Source organism: Pteronotus mesoamericanus, unplaced genomic scaffold (assembly GCF_021234165.1).
Source record: "Pteronotus mesoamericanus isolate MK-2021 breed Mesoamerican mustached bat unplaced genomic scaffold, CSHL_Meso_final contig_56, whole genome shotgun sequence".
Lineage (NCBI taxonomy): Eukaryota > Metazoa > Chordata > Mammalia > Chiroptera > Mormoopidae > Pteronotus > Pteronotus mesoamericanus.
The window spans coordinates 16,401,915-16,421,088 of record NW_026555201.1 but is presented as its reverse complement, the minus strand read 5'-3'; the positions used below and the strand labels follow the sequence as shown (position 1 = coordinate 16,421,088).

Sequence of the window (19,174 nt, the reverse complement as noted above, 5' to 3'; positions counted from 1 at the left end):
GGGAGAAAGAGGTAGTAACATATAAAGGCAGCCCCAGTACAGCTAGCAGCTGACTTTTCAACAGAAACACTACTAGCCAGAAGGAAGTGGCAAGAAACATTCCAAGTAATGAAAAGCAAAGGCCTGCAACCAAGACTGCTCTACCCAGCAAAGCTCTCAATTAAAATGGAAGGCAAAATAAGGAGGTTCCCAGACAAAAGAGGGCTAACGAATACAGCTTCACCAAACCAGCATTGCAACATATGCTAAAGGGACTGCTTTAAGAAGATGAAAAAAAAGAGTACAAATACCCAGTTCCTTTCACGGTCACCAATACTTGATATTACCAAGATATTTAATACTTAGTAATCTGATTGTGACAATGATGTGCTCTTTTAATTATTTATTGAAACTAAACTTGTTTTTGTACATTTCTTGCCTATTTCTATTTTTAAAAAGCTTTAAATGACTTTTTGTTATTTATCCATTTTTTGATTAAATGTAGAATTTTTTCCTAAAAAAACAATTATTAACCCTTTTTAGATGTGTTGCAAATACTTTCCTATTCTATTCTTTGTCCTTTAACATTTTTTTATATGTATATTACTATATAGTCCTAAATGTTTTATATAGTCATATTGTTGATATTTTACTTTATAGCTTCTGGGTTTGAATATTTTACTTAAAAGTAAGAAAAATATTATTTTATATTTTCTCCTAAAACTCCTTAGATTTTACATATTGATTTTTAACTCCCCTGAATATTTTTTGTGAAATGTGTGAAATAGGACTCTGTATTTGTTTTCTTTCAAGGAATAGTGGTCTATGCACCTTATTTGTTGAATAAGCCTTATTTTCCCTGCTGATTTGAAATATCAATTTAATCATATATTACATCATTAGGTATATACATTTGTTTCTAGAATGCCCATTTTATGTCATTGATCTACTTGATTATTTCTGTGCTGGTGTCATGTTTTAATTACTGAATTTTTATAATGGATTTAAATTTTTAAATATTTTATAATGGATTTTGACATTTAAAAAATAAATAAAATCCATCTGCATTTAAACAAAAAAAGAGAAGGCACTCCTACCTTTAGTGACAACATGGATGGAACTGGAGAATATTATGCTAAATTAAATAAGCCAGTTGATGAAAGACAAATACCATATGATCTCACCTATAAGTGGAATCTATTCAACAAAATAAACCACAGGCATGGAAACATGGAAAAGACTGAAAGTGACCAGAGGGGATGGAGAAGGAGGACAATGGTGGAAAAAAGGGGAAAGGACTAGGCAAAGAACATGTGTGAATGACTCATGGACATGGACAACAGAGTGGGAATTGACTGTGGGAGAGAGGAGCGGGGTGGGATGGGTGGAGGAGGGCAAAAGGGGAAAAATTGAGTCATTTGTAATAGAATAAATATTTTTAAAAATCAATTTTAAAAAAAGAAAAGTGAAAAAAAATTACAACAGCTTTCTTTTTGCCAAAATGGAAAAGTCAGTCCTCAAATTCATATAGAATTACAAGGGGCCCTCATAGCCAAAACATTCGAAGGAGAAGGACAAAGTTGGAAGACTCACACTTTCTAGTTTCACAACTTCCTATAAAGCTTCAGTGATCAAAACAGTGTGTTAATGACCTACAGACAGACATGTAGACCAGTGAACTAGATCTGAGAGTCTAGATGTCAATTCATATCTATGATCAGTTGATTTCTGACAGAGTTGCCAGGTCTGCTCAATGGGAAATGAATTCTCTCTTCTACAAATGGTTTTGGGACATTGGGATTACCACATGCAAAAGGATGAAGTTGGACCTCGTGCCATATACAAAATTGAACTCGAAATGGATCTATAACCTAAAATAAGAGTTAAAGTCATAAAACTCTTAGAAGAAAACAAGGCAAATCTTCACAATCTTGTATTTGGCAATGGAGTCTTACATATGGAACCATATGGAACATAAAACCACATGGAACAACAAAATAGATAAATAAGACTTCATGAAGACCTAATATTTTTGTGCCTCAAAGGACATTATCAAAGTGAAAGACAACCTACAGAATGAGGGAAAATATTTGCAAATCATTTATCTGATAAGAGTTTAATATCCAGGAGATAGAGAACTACTTAGCAACAAAAGACAATGCAATTTAAAAATGAGCAAAAGTCTTGAATAGACATTTCTTCAAAGAAGATACACAGATAGTCAACAGCCCATAAAATAATGCTCATTCTTAGTCATGAGGGAAAATAAATCAAAACCCCAATGAGGTCAGGTACTATTTCATACCACTAGAATGGTAATAATGTAAGAAATGAAAAGTAAGTGTTGGTAAGGACGTGGAGAAATTAGAACCCCGGTATACTGCTGGCAGGAATATAAAATGGTGCCACCCCTCTGAAAAATGATTTGGTGGTTCCTCAAAAGCTAAATATAGATTTGACAAATGACTCAGCAATTCCACTACAAAAATAAAATTTAAAACAAAAAGTCTGATAATTGTATACCCATGTTCATTGCAGCATTATTCACAATTGCCAAAATGTAAAAACAATTCAAGTGTGCATCAACAGATGGATAAACAAAATGTGGTATATAATCACACTATAATTCAGCCCTGAAAAGAATGAAGTTCTGCTACATGATACAACATAGATAAACTTTGAAAATATTATGCTAAATGAAATAAGCAAAACACTAAAGGAAAAAATAGTGTATGACCCTACATAGAGTATAAAATATAAGATAGGCTAATTCATAGAAAAATTGGAGGTTACTAGGGACTGAGAGAAGGAGAGATGGTGAATGAACTTAATACCACTGAATTGTAGACTTAAAAGTGATTAAAATGGCAAGACATATATGTGTATACATATACACACGTCACAATTTAGAAATTCAAAAAATACTTTTGTTCCTTTAAGAACACTGATATTATGGAGACACATAGGGCATCTGTATTTCACCATGAGAGTAGAGTTTATGATCACAGTCAGTCTCCACTATGAAACTATTTTAAGAATGTGGATTTAGGTTCTTAATGTTATAAAATTTTAAGTCTTCATCACTTGAAGGAGCACACAGTGTAGTCAGAATACACAACCTGCCTCCTTACCATTTCTTTTCCATAAAAAAATTGTAGAAATTTTATTTTGATTTTAAGCACATGAAAAATATTTTAAAACATTATTTCAAAGAATGGGTAATTAGAGGTAGTTACTGTGAAGAACAGTAAGTAGGTAAGAACAGAATTAAAAGTATATGACCACTGGTTTCCGGTTTTTCTAAGCATGTAAGTTATCTTGTCCTTTTGATTCTAGTTCTCTTGTATTTGGGTTTTTAAATATAAGATTTATTTCCAAAATTGCAAGTTTATTAATAAGATAAAGTCTAAAGTTTATTCTAAGGAAAATTTAGTCCTAGTTGATGGTTTGGTATGCTTTTGTTCATGTATTCAAATGCTTTTAGTAAGTTTAAATCATGCTCTGCAAAATAATAGTATCATTTATTATAAGATGCTTTCTACATTATCCAGATATTATTAAAAGTAGATAATTTTATTGGAAACCCAACATCATACAACGAAAGTGTTTATAATGTTGGGAATAAGGTATGATTAAAAAGAACACTATCATTTAACATTCAACTAGAGGTATTAACTGGTACAAAAGGGGGGATCTATATTTATATTCGTGTTTGCATTAAAATGGCTCCTGGAGGATATACAGACAACCAGCAGTGAGTATCTCTTTAGTGGGAGGTGGGGTGACTTGCTGAATGGCGGTCAGGAGTGGGAGGGGAACTTCATTTGAAGATTGCATGTTTTTTATATTTATACTTCTTGATGTTTGTGCCAAATTAATATTTTCTATTAAAATTAAAATAATTTGATGACATGTGTATTATTATCTTATTTGTTAAATTAGACTATTTCATCTTTGTTTTTATGTCTGTGTATTGTGCCTTTCAACAGATAGTTTTGACAGTTCTACATTGGTCTTTAATTACATAGGCCTAGTTCCACCTAATAGCATGATTTTTTTTTTTCAGGTTAGTGTCCCAAAAATGAAACATAAGCCGACCAGGCAACAGAAGAAAGTGGCAAAAGGGTATTCATCCCCAGAACCTGATATTCAGGACTCATCTGGAAGTGAAGGTAAAAATATTTATGGCAGATTACTCATTAAAGGAGTCTAATTTTTTAAAGGATACTATTATGTTATGTTTGATAGATGAAAAAATGGTTTTTTATATTAAGGTATGTAAAAGTTTTGGTGGAGGCAGGAATGGTTTTCCAAAAAAAAAAAAAAAAAAATCCCTATTTTAGATTACAGATCAATTGCAAAAACAGGCCCAAGAAAAGTCATGGGGTATGTAAAAAGGGGGAAACATGCACATCAAGAAGCATGCAGTAGTGTGGCTCCTATGCTTTGTTAGTTTTTGAAAAATTGTTGATATGGCTTTCTAGATTCAACGCATGAAATGTTTTTTGAGCTTTGAGTTTAGTTCCATATTTCAAAAAAGTTTTTCATTCTCAGAATAAATTATTGTAGTATTCAGAAATCACAAACAAGTTAAAATGTAACTGTCAAAATTAGGAATGAAATTAACTAATGTGCCATTCTTGTTCAAGTCAGATAATGTGTAAACTGTGCTGAACTATATTGAGATATAATCAAGAAAAGATTAAAGTAATATCTGAAACACCATGAGAAGAAGGTTTTCTTTAAAGGCATAGTCCCTAAGCTCACACTAAGATGGGGAGCTCATTTTTACAGAGATGATGCTAGAGGTGAATAAATGATAAATGCCAGGAACGTAGTAGAAGAAAAATAGCTAAGAGTTGAAAAGCCGAATTAAGTTTGAGGTAATGTTCTGATGAATTTGTGATGTATTACAGTACAGAATCTAAGCTTAAGAAATGCCGGTAGGGGGTAAGGTACGGGAGTAAAGAGGAATAAACTGAATAAAGATTTAAAAACAGGAGTTACACAGTACCCATGTGCTTCAAGGGAATATTTGTTACACTGTTGTTCCCATTTTAATAAAAAGGAAACTAAGACACAGGTTAACCTGCCTGAGGCCACATATCCCGTAAGGCAATGTGTATGTTATATAGGTAGATATTTTGGCTCTTTATTTACTCTCTTCTCTTATCCCTCGACTATATTACCTGACATTTATTGAGTACTTAACATGTGCCAAACTGGAAGCTAAACACACCTTACTACAACCATATGATGTTTGCATGTTAGTAGCCCTATTTTACAAATGAGAAAACTGAGACCTGGAGAGAGGTTGCTACCTGAACAAAAATAGAATGGAAGGAATAGATATGTAAGGGGAATTGTTGGGGGGAAACCAATACAGTTTGCTGGAACACAATAAAAATTTGTAGAAGAGGTATCAAAAGCAATTGAAAAGGCATAGGGGTGTCCACTCTTTTGGCATCTCTGGGCCACACTGGAAGAAGAGTTGTTTTGGGCCACATGTTAAATACACAAACACTAGCAAGAACTGATGAGCAAAAAAAAAAAAAAAAGTCCTGAGAATAATTTTTGTGATATCCACCACCACAGATACGCAAAAAGTCTTTGCATGCGGACCTGGGGTTGGACACCCTAAAGTTTGGGTGACTAGGGGAATAAAGATAACATTAACAGTGAACATAAAACTGAAAAGGTGGCTCAAAAAACTGACTTCCCCAGATGTACGCAAATGGGCGACAGACAGAAGAGGGTACAACCTTTCCCAAAGTAATGTATGTATTTTAATGAGCTATTTTTGTGTGTTTTAATTAGGTACAAAATAAAACCGATGCCACCTAAAATTTAATTCGTGGTTACTTTACATATATCTGTAGTGTTCTCGTTTTGGAAAAATATGACTGAAACTTCAAAAATTCAGAGTATTTATATTATTATATTAATCTCTAAATCATAAAAATGATGCCTGGGAAAATTCTTATTACATGAGAATCATTAAGCTGAAATGTAGATTGTTTATAACTAAATATGTTCACCGTTTTCACCAAGGTTTTTCTAAATGTTCTTTTAGCTCAATCAGTAAAACCAAGCACAAGAAGAAAGAAAGGGATAGAACTGGGAGACATTCAAAATTCCATCGAATCTATAAAACAAACACAGGAAGAAATTAAAAGGTAATATATACTGACAGTGACTATTTGTTTGAGTCCAGAGGTATAGTTAAGGATCCTGTCACATTGGGAATCATATGCAAACCTGACATTTTTAATATCACTACGCTAAAATAGAACCCTGGCTTCTGTCACTTGACAAATATATGAAATTCTTTTAGCACTAAAATATTCGGGTGTGGGGAAGCTGTTTTTTCTCATCTGTAAGAGTGGAATTGGAGCATACTAGGAATGTATTGTATCTGGGCTGGATGTGGAAATGGGGTGGTTTCTGAGAAAGTTCATCAACAAAGGCTTCTGCAGTCCCCTTTGTTCATGGCTGATACTTAATTGCGATACACCAACTGTTGAAATATTGAATATTTTCATAACAGTGGGTAAGCAACCACTACCCTGAGACCTTTAAGTGCTCCACTGACAGTCCCAGACCTTTCCCCACATACCCACCCTGTGATCCAGCAACTGAAGTTCCTTAACACCTGCAAGGGTTCCTTGGAGGGAGAAGGGTGCTTACTCTGTTCCACTGCTAAGGCTAGCATGACTTCAGATTGATTGCCTCCCATTGCTATATCAGGTGTTAAAATACTTTTTTCATAATAATAAATGTTTATAGAGTTGCTTACAATGTGCAAGGCACTGTTCCAAGTGCTTTACAGATAATTTCTATAAAACCCATAGTAACCCATTTTATTTATTTATTTTTCTCTTTTTAATTGAATTTATTGGTGTTACATTGGATAATAAAATTATATAGACTTAAGTTATACAACTCTATAATCATCCATTTGTATGTTGTGTTGTGTGCTCACCACCCCAAGTCATGTCTCTTTCTGGAATTAACCTTCCTTCACACATGGATTCATTAAAAACGGGATTTCTCGTTCTCAGTTGTCTGAGAACTATGGGATTTAAGACCGTATATCTTTTTTTTTTCATTTATTCAAAATTTTATTTTTTTACATGAAAATATAGGTAAGAATTATTGACATGGGCTTTTCTATTTTGGTGGTTACATGTACCCTCTCCTGCCTCCCCCTACCCTCTCACTTCCCTTTGGTAATGACCATGCTGTTCTCTATGAGGGTTTTGTTGTTGTTGTTTAATCCCTTAAAACCAGTCAGCTGGCTTTTGTATATACAGTACTCAGCGCTAGATGTTCTGGAGGACTTTTTAAAGATATTTTCCCTTTTCATACAGCCTCATCTCCTGCCATTCCCTTACACAACTCCCATGCTCAAGTCTTATGAAACTCCTCATATCTTCAGAATTTACTCTGCTCTCCCACCTTTGCACACACTGAATTCAGTTCTAAAATGGCCCTTCCTCCTACCCTGCCCACTCCCCCCCAAAAAAATCCTTGTTTATCCTTCAGAATATAACTCAAGTGCCCCCTTTTTGTACATATCTAATCACTAACCTTGCTCTATAGGGTTATTAATCCCTCCACTAAGCTTGCTTAGCTCTCAAAAGAAATACGTATTCCTTTTGAGCACTTACTGCATTACAGTTATTTTTGTATATGTGTCTGTTTAGTCTTTTCCCATCCCCCCCCCCACCCGCCATTGGACCGTTAGCTCCTCTAGAGCAGGGAGCCTATCTCCTCCATCTTGATATCATTAGCCCTTACATAAAGTGCTCAAGTTTTCTGATTTAATTATGCTTGTAAATTGTGCCTAGTAGTAAGTGTTTTACCTCCTTTTCTTTCTCTGTACTGGTAAGACACTACATTTAGGATGGCATGAGGAAAATTTAAATTCTCCTCATAACTAAATTGACATTTTATTTGCATTTGCATATGAAATGCCTGTGGGACATTCTTTAAGGTAGGAATGTCATGAAATCTGTTGTATTATCTTTTCCTGGGTAATTTAAAATTTTTCTCCAATTCCACTTCTGTCTCCCTTAAGTAAAGATAAAAAATCTTAGTGGAACAGCTAAGAAGCAAAATTTTTGTTTTAAAATTACTATCATAATAAAGAAGGTGATATATTTCAAATCATCGAACTTTGATAATTATGTGTGATGCACATCATTAATATATTTGATACAATGTGGAATATTGATTTAGACAAGACCTAATAACAGCTTCATATTGCATAATCAACCCCCGGTTCAGGTAGCAGTAACTGTTTGAACTAGTTACTTTTGTTACTGTAATTAAGTGCTCTGTGGCCATATATCAAATTACAAGTTCTGTGCTAACATTTTTGACAAATAATTTAAGAATTTATTGTTGCTTATTTTTGTAGAAATATTATGGCTCTTCGAAATCATTTTGTTTCAAGTGCACCTGCAACGGATTATTTTCTGCAACAGAAAGACTACTTCATCATTTTTCTCCTGATTTTACTTCAAATCATAATAAACTTCATGTTTAAGTAGTTCTTTACAGTTGAATCAATGGACTGGAATGATCAGATTCAGCCTGGGACCAATGTTCAAGTTGATTTGGTCTTTATTAAAACATCATTTTGAAACAAAACCTTAGAGATAAATGTGGAGGTTTTGACTTTTCATACCTTTTATCATTAACCTGAAATAAGAACTGTTCTATTTGGTTATTAAAGTGAGCTATGTGTTAAGTGCCAGAACATTTCTAGCTTTTGTGAGAATGTGTCTACATGTGAATGTAATAAATCCACATGTATACACAATTGTGTCTTATGTATACCCAATAGTAAGTAGCCTTTGTATTCTATAGTATGTTCTGAGATACAGCACTAATGTTCATAACAAAAATACTATCAATATTATAAATATATGTATGATAACCTATTTTCTACATAATAGGTACAAACTTCTATCAATAAGGAATCACAAAATGGGAAATGATGGTATAATAGACATATTATAAATAGTTCAATAGACAGTACTGTTTAAAAAAATCATTTCCAGTGTACCCAACTCAGTTGTCTTCTTAGAAACACCAAGGAAAAAGTGTGGTCAAAATTGATATATTGAGAGATACAAGGTGGCAAATTGCTTTTCTTAAAGTTTATACAAGATTTTTTTTACGCCCTCAAATTTAATATTTATAGATACAGGTACAAATGTATACATGTGTATATCAACATAAAAATGGTATGCAGGTACTTGGATCTGTTGATTATATCTTTGTTATACCTATAGAATACTACCTTAAGCACTTGCTGATAAAATTGTGGTCAAAATTGGTTGCTGTCCTTTTTTCTTATTTTTTTTTTTAACTTGGTCCAATAACACAGGCCAAATTTTAGAAATGTTTTAGGACATATGAAGTGTTTATAGGGCATATGCAGTTCATGTCTTTTCATTATGAAAAACTCATTTTAGCTTTCATTTAGACCTTAGTGTGTTCCGTGAATAAGTAGAATAGAAGAAATTATAACCAACATTTACTTCAAAAGCCAAATAAGAGAAAGGTGATAAGAAAATACACTTTGTGTGGTGGCATTTATGTGTATAATAAAATTGATTTCTTTAAAATGTGCAGTAAGTTGAGCATCTAAGAAGATCATCAAGTTCTGGAGTTTAGTTTTTTTATTCTCCTCCTTGGTCTTGGTAACTTCCTTCTGTTGCAAAAGCATAATTCTTAAAGATTCCTTTAGTCAGGCACAGGCAAACTTTTTCCTAAATTTTTTTTAGTTTACTATTTTTACTCTATGTTTTTACATAAATACAGTCCTCAAAAGCAATATTTGCAAATGTAAGTTAAGCTTAGGAACATGTTGTTCTAAGATATATCTTAGAATCCGGAAAGGATCGATTTTGAAATGGTTATTAATGAAAATTATGTCAGAATAATTGCTCTGTCTACATTTGTCTTGGACTAAGAAGAGACTGTTAGACACTAGTAAAATTACAGTCAGCTGTTTAATGCCATGATAAATATAAAATCAAAGGATGGTTGCTAAATTATGAAAATTGAAAATGATAAAAAGCCTGTTTTTTTCTCCCTAACCAATATAACTGTCTTAATTATTCTTTTGTTTTATGGAGAGCAATTTCCCATATATTGTTGATAAAACAATCTGTATTCCATATGTACATGTGAAGCATTTTTTAAATTGATTAAAACTTAAATAAGATGCAACTATATCCAGTATAAGTATAGGTATAACATGACTACATTAGAACAAGTGGAGTTTTTTGGTTTGTATTTCATACTTGCCGATATGATTTTTGTACTCATTTTCTGTTACCAATGTTAGGCTCAACTGCCTATTCACTGATATATATTTTGTAAATATTGTACAATTTGATCTTTTTTATGGTTTAAATTACTATTAATTTATATTATATATAACTTGATTGGCTGATCACAAAGTCATTTCACCATTAAACCCTGAAAATTTTAAATTTTTGTTGATAACTCCCTTTTGGGGATTTAGTCTTATCCACCTGTGGGTTATTTACATTTGGTCTAAATAGTGTTTATTTGTATAGGTATCTTCTAAGACAAGAAAGGTAGTTATTTTCTTTATTTTTTAAAATTTCCCTTATAGGGTAGATGTTATGGATTCTTATTACGCAGAGTCAAAAACCATTTCATAAGAAAGAGCGGGGTTATGACTGTTACACTAAAAGGATGTATCTAATCTAATTGTTTTCTTACGCTTTTATTTGTGTTAGTTCCTTTCTGCAAACTGAACACAAAACTCAGGAATTGGTGGCTTAGTTTTAGATCAGTGCTTATACCAGGCTTAGTATGTGAATCCTTTAAAACACATCATTAACTTTGTAGTTAGCCATATATGTAATTGACTTTGAGTGTTCTCTATCTGGAATTAATCTTCCTTCACAAATGGATTCATAATGAATGTGATTTATAGTTTCAGTTGTCTGAGAACTGTAGGATTTAAGACCTTACTGCTTTTTCATTTAATAAAAAAAATTTTTTTTCACATGAAAATTTAGGTAAGAATTATTGGCATGTGCTTTTCTATTTTGGTACTATGCCTTCAATCATTCACCATTTAATGAGATGTAGCTGGCCCAGGAAAAGACAGTAAATAGGGCATGTGAAATAAGTAAGTTTCAGCAATAGATATTTTACTTGTATTTCATGTCAGCAGTTTTTTGTATCACTTATAAAGATACAGTGTAATCTTTGTCACCATTCCATCGAAAAAGTTGGCCTTGTAAAATATAACCCTCATTTAGTAGTATTCACGCTTTTGTGCCTTTAAGAAATACTTTTACTCATTTTGTGTTACAGAACTATACAATAGGATTCAAGTGTTTATAGGCTTAAGTGTCATAAAGGGTCATTTCTCTGTCATCTTATTTCCTTTTATACAGCTAAGTATATTTCAGTGGTAATGCTGTACTTTTTATAAGGGGGTGTCTGTTTACCTATTTCAAATATTGTTCATTATCAAACATCATTAAAGTAGACTTGTCAGATTATTCTGAGTATTGTAAACAGTGCCTTTTTGATGGAATTTACACTGTTTTGGGTGTCAACTTGTGCCATAAACACACAAAATTCTGTGAAAGGCAGTTTTAACTTTTTGAAGAATATCTTAGTCAAATATTTAAGAAAACAAATGTATAAACTTCCATTTTTTCCAGTGTTTAGCATTTCTAGTGAACAATGAATATATTTTGGGGTTTTTTTGTTTTGTTTTGTTTGATAGGTGATAACGACATTATTGATGAGCCATACGTGACTGCTGATTATTTTGAATTATATTAAATATGCAGAACTAAAATATTAAAATTAACATTTATATCAAATTTTCCAATTTGAGTCAATGGGGGCTGGAGACACACAAATCACTAACTTTACATTTTCAGCTTCTATATTATTTTACTACATAGAAAAAGAGATTCTTTAAAAATGTGTAATCTGCCAGTACTATGTAATTTGGTTTCATTTTGTTTACCTATAGTGTGAATTTAGTGTATTTAATTTACTTTTTGTTACTCTTAATATACTGTTTGTTTTGTTACAGTTTTTAATTGAAGATGGACTGTTAAAATTTCATAGGACCAGTGTTTCCTCAATATGATTAATATAGTTAGAAGACCTGCAAGAAATCCATGACAAAATGAATGTGAATTACTTTCTAAAATATTTAGAAAATGTTCTCTCTGCATTTATCATGTAAAATTATTTTAGTATTAAATACTGAAATTTATTTAAAGAAAAATGCCACAAAACATTTGAACTAATGAGCCACAGAATGTCAGTTGAAATTTTTTTCACTTTTTAGCATGCTAAATACACACCTAAGTGAAATATTCTGATTGATGACCATTCATAAAGTCAGACATGACCACTGGCCAGTTTTGTATAATAGAATAAAAATATGTTACCTGCAGTGTAAGTACAGCACACTGTCAATTTCTTTTCCTTTAAGGTGCATCGTAAATGTACAGATAGTCATAGGCTACTGTTTTGTAATGTATTACATTTCTAATCTATTATTCTTAACCTATTATTATGTTTGCAGAGATGAAAAGTTGAATTTTTCTAATGATCTGTAAAATTATGCTAACTTCTACAAGTAGGCATTCTAAATAAAATTTTTAAAAAGAGCAAATTGTGATCAAATGACTTTGAATATAATGTATGGTGACTAAATTACTTAGTACTAATTTTTAAACTACAATTTTTGGTGGATGCAGTTCTGAAGGACAGTTAAGGGCTTAGAAGGGGTTTAACAGTTAGAATCCCTAATGTATGCTTTATTTGGTACTCTATTCATTCTTCTTGAGTACTAATAGTAACCTTAAGATAAGTGGAAGTTAGCCCAACTTTATAGACGAGGAATCTGAGGCTCAGAGAAGTTAAATGATTCCAAAAGCTTCATAGAGTAAGACAGCGAGCCCAAGTTTGAATCCAAGACTGATTGCAGTCTCCATTCTTTTTCCACTGTCCACTTAAAGAAACTCTGATCACACCACTTTTAAATGTTTAGAATAATCCTCTGCTTTAATCTATATTGAGTATGTAACCCCTTGTGATGGGAAGAACCAGAGGGGGCAGAAACCGTAATATTAAACAAGCATATACACAAAACCCCTATGAAAAAGGTTTTTCCCCCTCAAAACACCTCAGTATATGTTTATACTGAGTCAACACAGGTGAGTTCCAAGAAATTAAATTCCTCTCCGCTTTTCCTCCATTCTCCTCTCTCTCGCTCTTTCCTCAGGGTGTACAATTGCTTCTGGCTAATATTCAGTTGCTTCTATCTTATTCACGTGGGGGGGGGGGAGGAAGGGAGGGAAGGGCTTAACAGATGTAGCATAGGAATAAGGGATAAGGAAAACAGCCTCACTGTTCAGCCTCAATGAAAAATCTACAAGATAATTTTCTTATTAATATGGACCACACTCTTAATGAGTGTCCTGTGTTGTGCGTTTATGCTAATCGACTCTTCTGCACCGTTCAGAGTATCCCACAGATACTGGGCCCATACATTGGTGACAGTTGGATAAACTGTAAATATTAGACTGTTGAGTGCTTAGTATATGCCGGGCACCATGCAAAAACAAAAAAACAAAAAACAAACCTCTGTAAACATTGTCACTCTCCTCAAAAACCTTAACAGAATTTTTGTTTTCATATCTATTATCTCCCCCTATTTTTTAAGGTGAGAAAATAGGAGATAAAAGTTTTACTTGCTGACGGTCACAGATAGGAAAATGGTAGAGCAAATCCATGTCTAAATCTTAAGCCCCTGTTCCTGACCATTTCACCTTGGGGTGTTTTGGTTTTTTTTTTTACACTATGTAAAACAGTATGTTCTTTCTGCCTAACAGGATGGGGTTTTTCTTTAGATTGTATCCAATAATTAACTTAAAAACACTATTGACCATCAATGTGGCCACGTCTTCAGCCCTCACCTCTGCTAAAGTTCAAGTAAATTGTGGTGGCCCGAATTTCATTGATAGCTCAGGCGATGTGGCAAAGCCCCCTGCGAAAAGCACAAAGCCTGCAGCTCGTGATCCTGAGCAGGCTCACGCTGTCTGCCCTGCATCCCCAAATTGCTATCGTGACTGGAAGGAGAACAAATGATGGAGAGCGGACAGAATATGAGCTCAAGGCGGAGGTTTTGCTGCGAAACGGGGAGCACTGGCCGAGGGTAGGGACAAGCCGGGTTCTACCGGCGGTACCCATTCCCTACTTTATCCAGGCTCCACCGCGCGCAGGCTTCGGAAGCAAGCCTGGGGCACGGAGGGCTTTGCTGGCAGGTGAAGCCCCCGGAAGGAAATGAATGTAGGCATCTGGGGAAGAGATTGCGGTTTCCGCCCCAGAGGCAATTCCCAGGGGGTCCCTGACCCCTTTTCTTTTCTCGCGGGCTATTGGGCCGCTAGCCCCGACCAGCAGAACAGCGGTGCTTTCCCGATGAGTGAGCGGAAAGGCAGTCTCCTCGCCCAACCGAAAAGCCGAGCTGCCCCGGTTTCCGGCTTCCTCCCGGCCGTTTCCTCTTCCGGCCGTGCCGCGCTCCGCCCCCGGCCGGCCCGGTATTCTGTAAGCGGCCACCTCCCCCGGCCCGATCGCGATAGTTCTATGGCGGCTGCTGGGTCTGTGAAGGCGGCGTTGCAGGTCGCAGAGGTGCTGGAAACCATCGTGAGTGGCTGTGTGGGGCCCGAGGGTCGGCAAGTTCTGTGTACGAAGCCCACCGGCGAGGTGCTGCTCAGCCGGGATGGAGGTCGCCTCCTGGAGGCGCTGCACTTAGAGCATCCCATAGCCAGGTACCCGCGTTCCACGCTCCAGCCCCTGAGGGCGTACTAGAGACAGTCACCCCAGGCCATGACCCTGAGCTCAGTGCCCTGAGGCTGTGCTCCTGGGAAACACTGACATTGGATGAGACCAGTGTATACTCAGGGTTTGACCGCTGCCCAAGGGAACACTATCCTGAACATCAAATCATGTCAACTTTTAAGAACATTTCGCACTCCTCTCTCTGCACCACCCCATCCTAGAATCTTGGACTAGAACAAAATACTAACTTGGAAAAGAGAAAACTTAAGGCTATGTCAAAGGGACAGTATTCTCATTTTATGCTTGTAGTTGTGAAACGAGGTTTCAACTTTACCTAGATGTAGGAAGGCAGCCCACTGAAAATCTGAGTTGTTTTATTTCTTTTTTGTACAGGGTGATGGTGGCATGTGTTTCCAGTCATCTAAGAAAAACAGGCGATGGCGCTAAGACATTTATTATCTTCCTTTGCCATTTGCTCAGAGAACTTCATGCAGTCACAGACAAAGAAAAAGATTCTTTGACTTCCAAAAATATTCAAACCCATGGAAGGCACTGGAAAAATTGTTGTCAGTGGAAATATATTTCCCAAGCTCTTGTAATGTTTCAGACACAAATATTAGACTATGTTATGGACCAATTATTAAGTAGACATTTTTTGTCCATCTTTTCTTCATCCACTGAAGAGAGAACACTGTGTAGGAGCTCTTTAGAGTTGCTCTTAGAAGCATACTTTTGTGGAAGAGTGGGAAGAAATAATCACAGCTTTATCTCCCAATTGATGTGTGACTACTTTTTCAAGTGTATGGCTTGTGAAAGTGGGGTTGAAGAAGGATTTGAGTTAGTGGATGACTGTTTTGCAGAGTTGAACATTGGTGTCACTGGCCTTCCAGTTGCAGATTCTAGGATCATAGCCGGGCTTGTGCTTCACAGAGACTTTTCTGTGTACTGTCCAGCAGATGGGGACATAAGAATAGTGCTAGTAACAGAAACCATTCGGCCTGTCTTTTCAACTTCGGGATCAGAGTTTATTCTAAATTCAGAGGCACAGTTTCAGTCATCTCAATTTTGGATTATGGAAAGGACAAAAGCAATAATGACATACTTACAGAATCAGAATGTAAAATTGCTCCTATCTAGTGTGAAACAACCAGACTTGGTTATTTATTATGCAGAATTGAATGGCATATCTGTGGTGGAATGTTTATCATCGGAAGAAATTTCTCTTATTCAGAGGATCACTGGTCTTTCTCCCTTTGTACTGCCAGAAGCCTCTTCTCATCACGAAATCTCGAACACTGCTTCGGTGAAATTCTGTAAGCCCTTTATACTTAGATCCAAAAGGTATGCTCATCTTGGCTTGATTAGCACATGTTCATTTATACCACACTGTATAGTTCTTTGTGGACCACTGCAGGGTCTTGTTCAACAACATGAGGATGCTTTACATGGCGCATTTAAAATGCTTCGGCAGTTATTTAAAAACCTGGATCTAAATTACATGATACAAATCAGTGACCAAAATTATACATCAAGTCCTCTTATTTATAAAAACAGAGAAAGTCATCAGTTATCAGAAATTGTAAATTGCTCAATACAAAGGCCATATCAAGGCACAGGTGTAAAGAACAAAGATGAACTGGAAAAAACTCGAACACATTTCGAAGTATATTCAAATTTCGTAGTTCCAGGTGTAGAATTAGAAACATGTATTTCATGTTCAACACCAAAAGTGACACCCTCAGATACGTACAAGACAGATGAAACACTGAAATGTTTATCTGCAAACGAAACTAGAATAATTGATGATCATGATTCATTTACTGAGAGTGATACTACTCCTGATTCAACAACAGAAAATACTAGAATAGAAATTTCTTATGAAAATTTATCGATAACAAAAATTGCTGAAAAGAGTACTATGTTACCAGTGAGATGTAAGTCACTAGAGATGGGTATTTCCCAGAGTTACTGTTTCTCATCTCTGCCAGCAGGTTGCGTTTTGCCAGTGGGTGGTAATTTTGAGATCTTGTTACATTACTATCTCCTCAACTATGCCAGAAAAAGCCAGCAATCAGAAGTGACCCTAGTTAGTATGATAATAGCTAATGCACTTTTAGGCATTCCCAAAATCCTTTATAAGTCTAAGAAAGGAAATCATAGCTTTCCACAAGTGTATATTAGAGCTCTCCATGCACTGCAAACCAATCAACCCATGGTGAGCAGTCAGGCAGGTTTGGAATCAGTGTCTTGTAAATACCAGTTACTAACTTCAGTTCTTCAGTGTTTGACAAAAATTGTAACCATTGATTTGGTAATCAGTATTAAGAGACAGCCTCAGGAAATTCATGATCAGGATTCAGAAGAGGAACTATGAAATGGGAAGTTCTTTATAAAACAGAGTTATAATCCAACTCAAGCCATAAAGTAAAGCAGGTATACAACCACTGGTTGTCAAGTCAATTCAGTCAAGGTCGGAAACAGCATGATTTAGTCTTTAGAAGTACACTCAGAGGCCAGCAGACGTGCAGACACACATATTAGACTGTTACGGAACAAATCTGAGGAGAAATCTTCCTGGATGAGAGAAGCCAAGGTCTGACCAAGTGTGTTCTTCCCCCTTAATGGCTGTGTTTCAGCTCTGCGTTAGTCTATGTGTGTGGAGGGGGGAGTCTCTTTAAAGCGCCTTCTTACTCTTCTGTATCTTCTGTTCATGCTCTTCATCTCTATTCCCTCTCCTTCCTGTATTTAGTAAATAGAATCATTTAATCTCAGATTCGGATGAGGTCTTCAAATGCCAACCTATTTTAGTTGTTTATAATATGAAGTATATTATTTGCTTCATTTAAAGTTACTTTTCCTACCTGTAATTTCTAAAGCAGTGAGTACAAAAATCTCTTATTTCCTTTCTCAACAAATTAAATTGGTTTTTGCTTTTATATGGTCCTTGCTTATTTCCATTTCATGTGGAAAGCCTGAAGAGACTCTCCCCATCCATATGCCATTGAATATATGCTACCAAAAATATGACTTTGTGCTGTGTGACCTTTTCACTTCTGTAGTTAAAATACCAGAAAGGATATGAATTCATACTGTAATTTTCTCTTGGCCCCTAAGAGCTTGTAAAAATAATTAATGTATTTGCTGTTTTATTTCTTGTGTTTGGTGCATAACTAGGATTCAGTAGTAACAAATAGTTTGAGAATTATTTGTTTCTCATGTGAAGTTTAAGTGTTTTTAGTTTGAAGGTTTATCAATGCAAGTGAAACTATACATCAACGCATGGATAAGACAGTGTCTTCTACTTTTTGTAGTTCTCTCTAACACCCAAGAAAGTGCTATGCTTTATTCCAAGTATTCAGAAGTGCTTATTGAATAAAACTGTTATCTTTAATCTGTTCTCCTGAGTACACATTTCCAATTTAGTAATTCAACAAATCCTTGGTAAATGCTTACAATATTCCAGGTGCGGCATATACCCTGGCAAACAAATGGCATGGTTCCTGCCTTCAAGCACCTTTCCTCAGAGGTTAATGATGGATAGTGACACTATTGGGGTTGGGATAAAATTTAGGAAAACTAATTTTTAAAAATTTAATTACAGTTAAACTTGAAAAAGTGATGACTGATCATGTATTTAAAAACTATAACATCCTATCATATTCTTTTACATTAAATGAAATTTTATTTTGTGAGGTTTATATCATGTATTATTTCATGTCTGTGAATATAGAGAGAATAAATTAGCTCTATTTCATATACTGAATTCAGAGCTATAGGAACCTACTGTAAAATTGCTGTATAATTTTTTTCATTTACTTTTTTTTAACTGCCTGTCAAGTCATTTGATAGTTTGGCTTTATTATTACTTTGTTGTTTTAAATAGTCCTCCATCATTGAAGACGCTCAAGATTTTTCCAGACCTGCCCAGGGCCTTGCAAATGGTAGATGTTTTATAGCTATAAATAATCACTAGTTCAGGAGCCCTATGTAAGCTGGGGCTGAGTCTTTGTATATTTGGCACCTGCTCTTATGGCACGCAATAATAGCCAATATATGTCTGTTGAGGAACTATCAATATATGTTGAATGAGGTCATAATTATTTCTATCAAACTTTCATGGACAAAGATCTTGGGAGGGGAAAAAAGGCAAAAAATGTGGAACACGTGTACACAAAGCAATCTATTTTTCTTTTAATTAAAAAAAGTCCTTCAAAAATTGTGATAAGGCTTTCTTTCTTTGGTTATCCTTATCTTTTATCGAATAACACCAGGGAGTTTATATCACTGGATTAGATAGAAGAGCACTTGTTAAAATGTAATTGCATTG

The 19,174-nt window shown here is 35.0% G+C and overlaps 2 protein-coding genes across 9 annotated transcripts in view; both read left to right on the top strand.

Annotated features, from left to right (window-relative positions):
- Nucleotides 1–12,670, top strand: part of OSBPL8 (oxysterol binding protein like 8) — a 173,714-nt gene extending 161,044 nt beyond the window's left edge. For 6 of the 7 annotated variants that reach the window (XM_054580140.1, XM_054580134.1, XM_054580133.1 and 3 more), the window contains 3 exons: nucleotides 4,046–4,151; nucleotides 6,053–6,155; nucleotides 8,402–12,670. In XM_054580140.1, coding sequence (XP_054436115.1) covers nucleotides 4,046–4,151; nucleotides 6,053–6,155; nucleotides 8,402–8,534 — 342 coding nt within the window. In that variant the 3' untranslated portion in view covers nucleotides 8,535–12,670. The remainder of the gene's footprint in view (nucleotides 1–4,045; nucleotides 4,152–6,052; nucleotides 6,156–8,401) is intronic. The other variant, XM_054580135.1, reaches the window with a different exon arrangement.
- Nucleotides 12,671–14,584: 1,914 nt separating this feature from the next.
- On the top strand, nucleotides 14,585–18,264 carry BBS10 (Bardet-Biedl syndrome 10). 2 transcript variants are annotated; one of them, XM_054580298.1, is made up of 2 exons: nucleotides 14,585–14,837; nucleotides 15,241–18,264. In XM_054580298.1, exons 1-2 carry the CDS (start codon nucleotides 14,653–14,655, stop codon nucleotides 17,219–17,221), a joined length of 2,166 nt encoding a protein of 721 aa, XP_054436273.1. In that variant the 5' UTR covers nucleotides 14,585–14,652; the 3' UTR covers nucleotides 17,222–18,264. The 2 variants fall into 2 exon arrangements, with proteins under 2 accessions (XP_054436273.1, XP_054436274.1); XM_054580299.1 differs by having other exon boundaries at nucleotides 14,657–14,712.
- Nucleotides 18,265–19,174: the final 910 nt, after the last annotated feature.

Excerpts from the sequence above, each read along its gene's own strand:
- BBS10 (XM_054580298.1), top strand. The coding sequence starts at position 14,653 with ATGGCGGCTGCTGGGTCTGTGAAGGCGGCGTTGCAGGTCGCAGAGGTG. Across the intron at positions 14,838-15,240 it reads TTAGAGCATCCCATAGCCAG|GGTGATGGTGGCATGTGTTT; the intron begins GTACCCGCGTTC and ends TTTTTTGTACAG.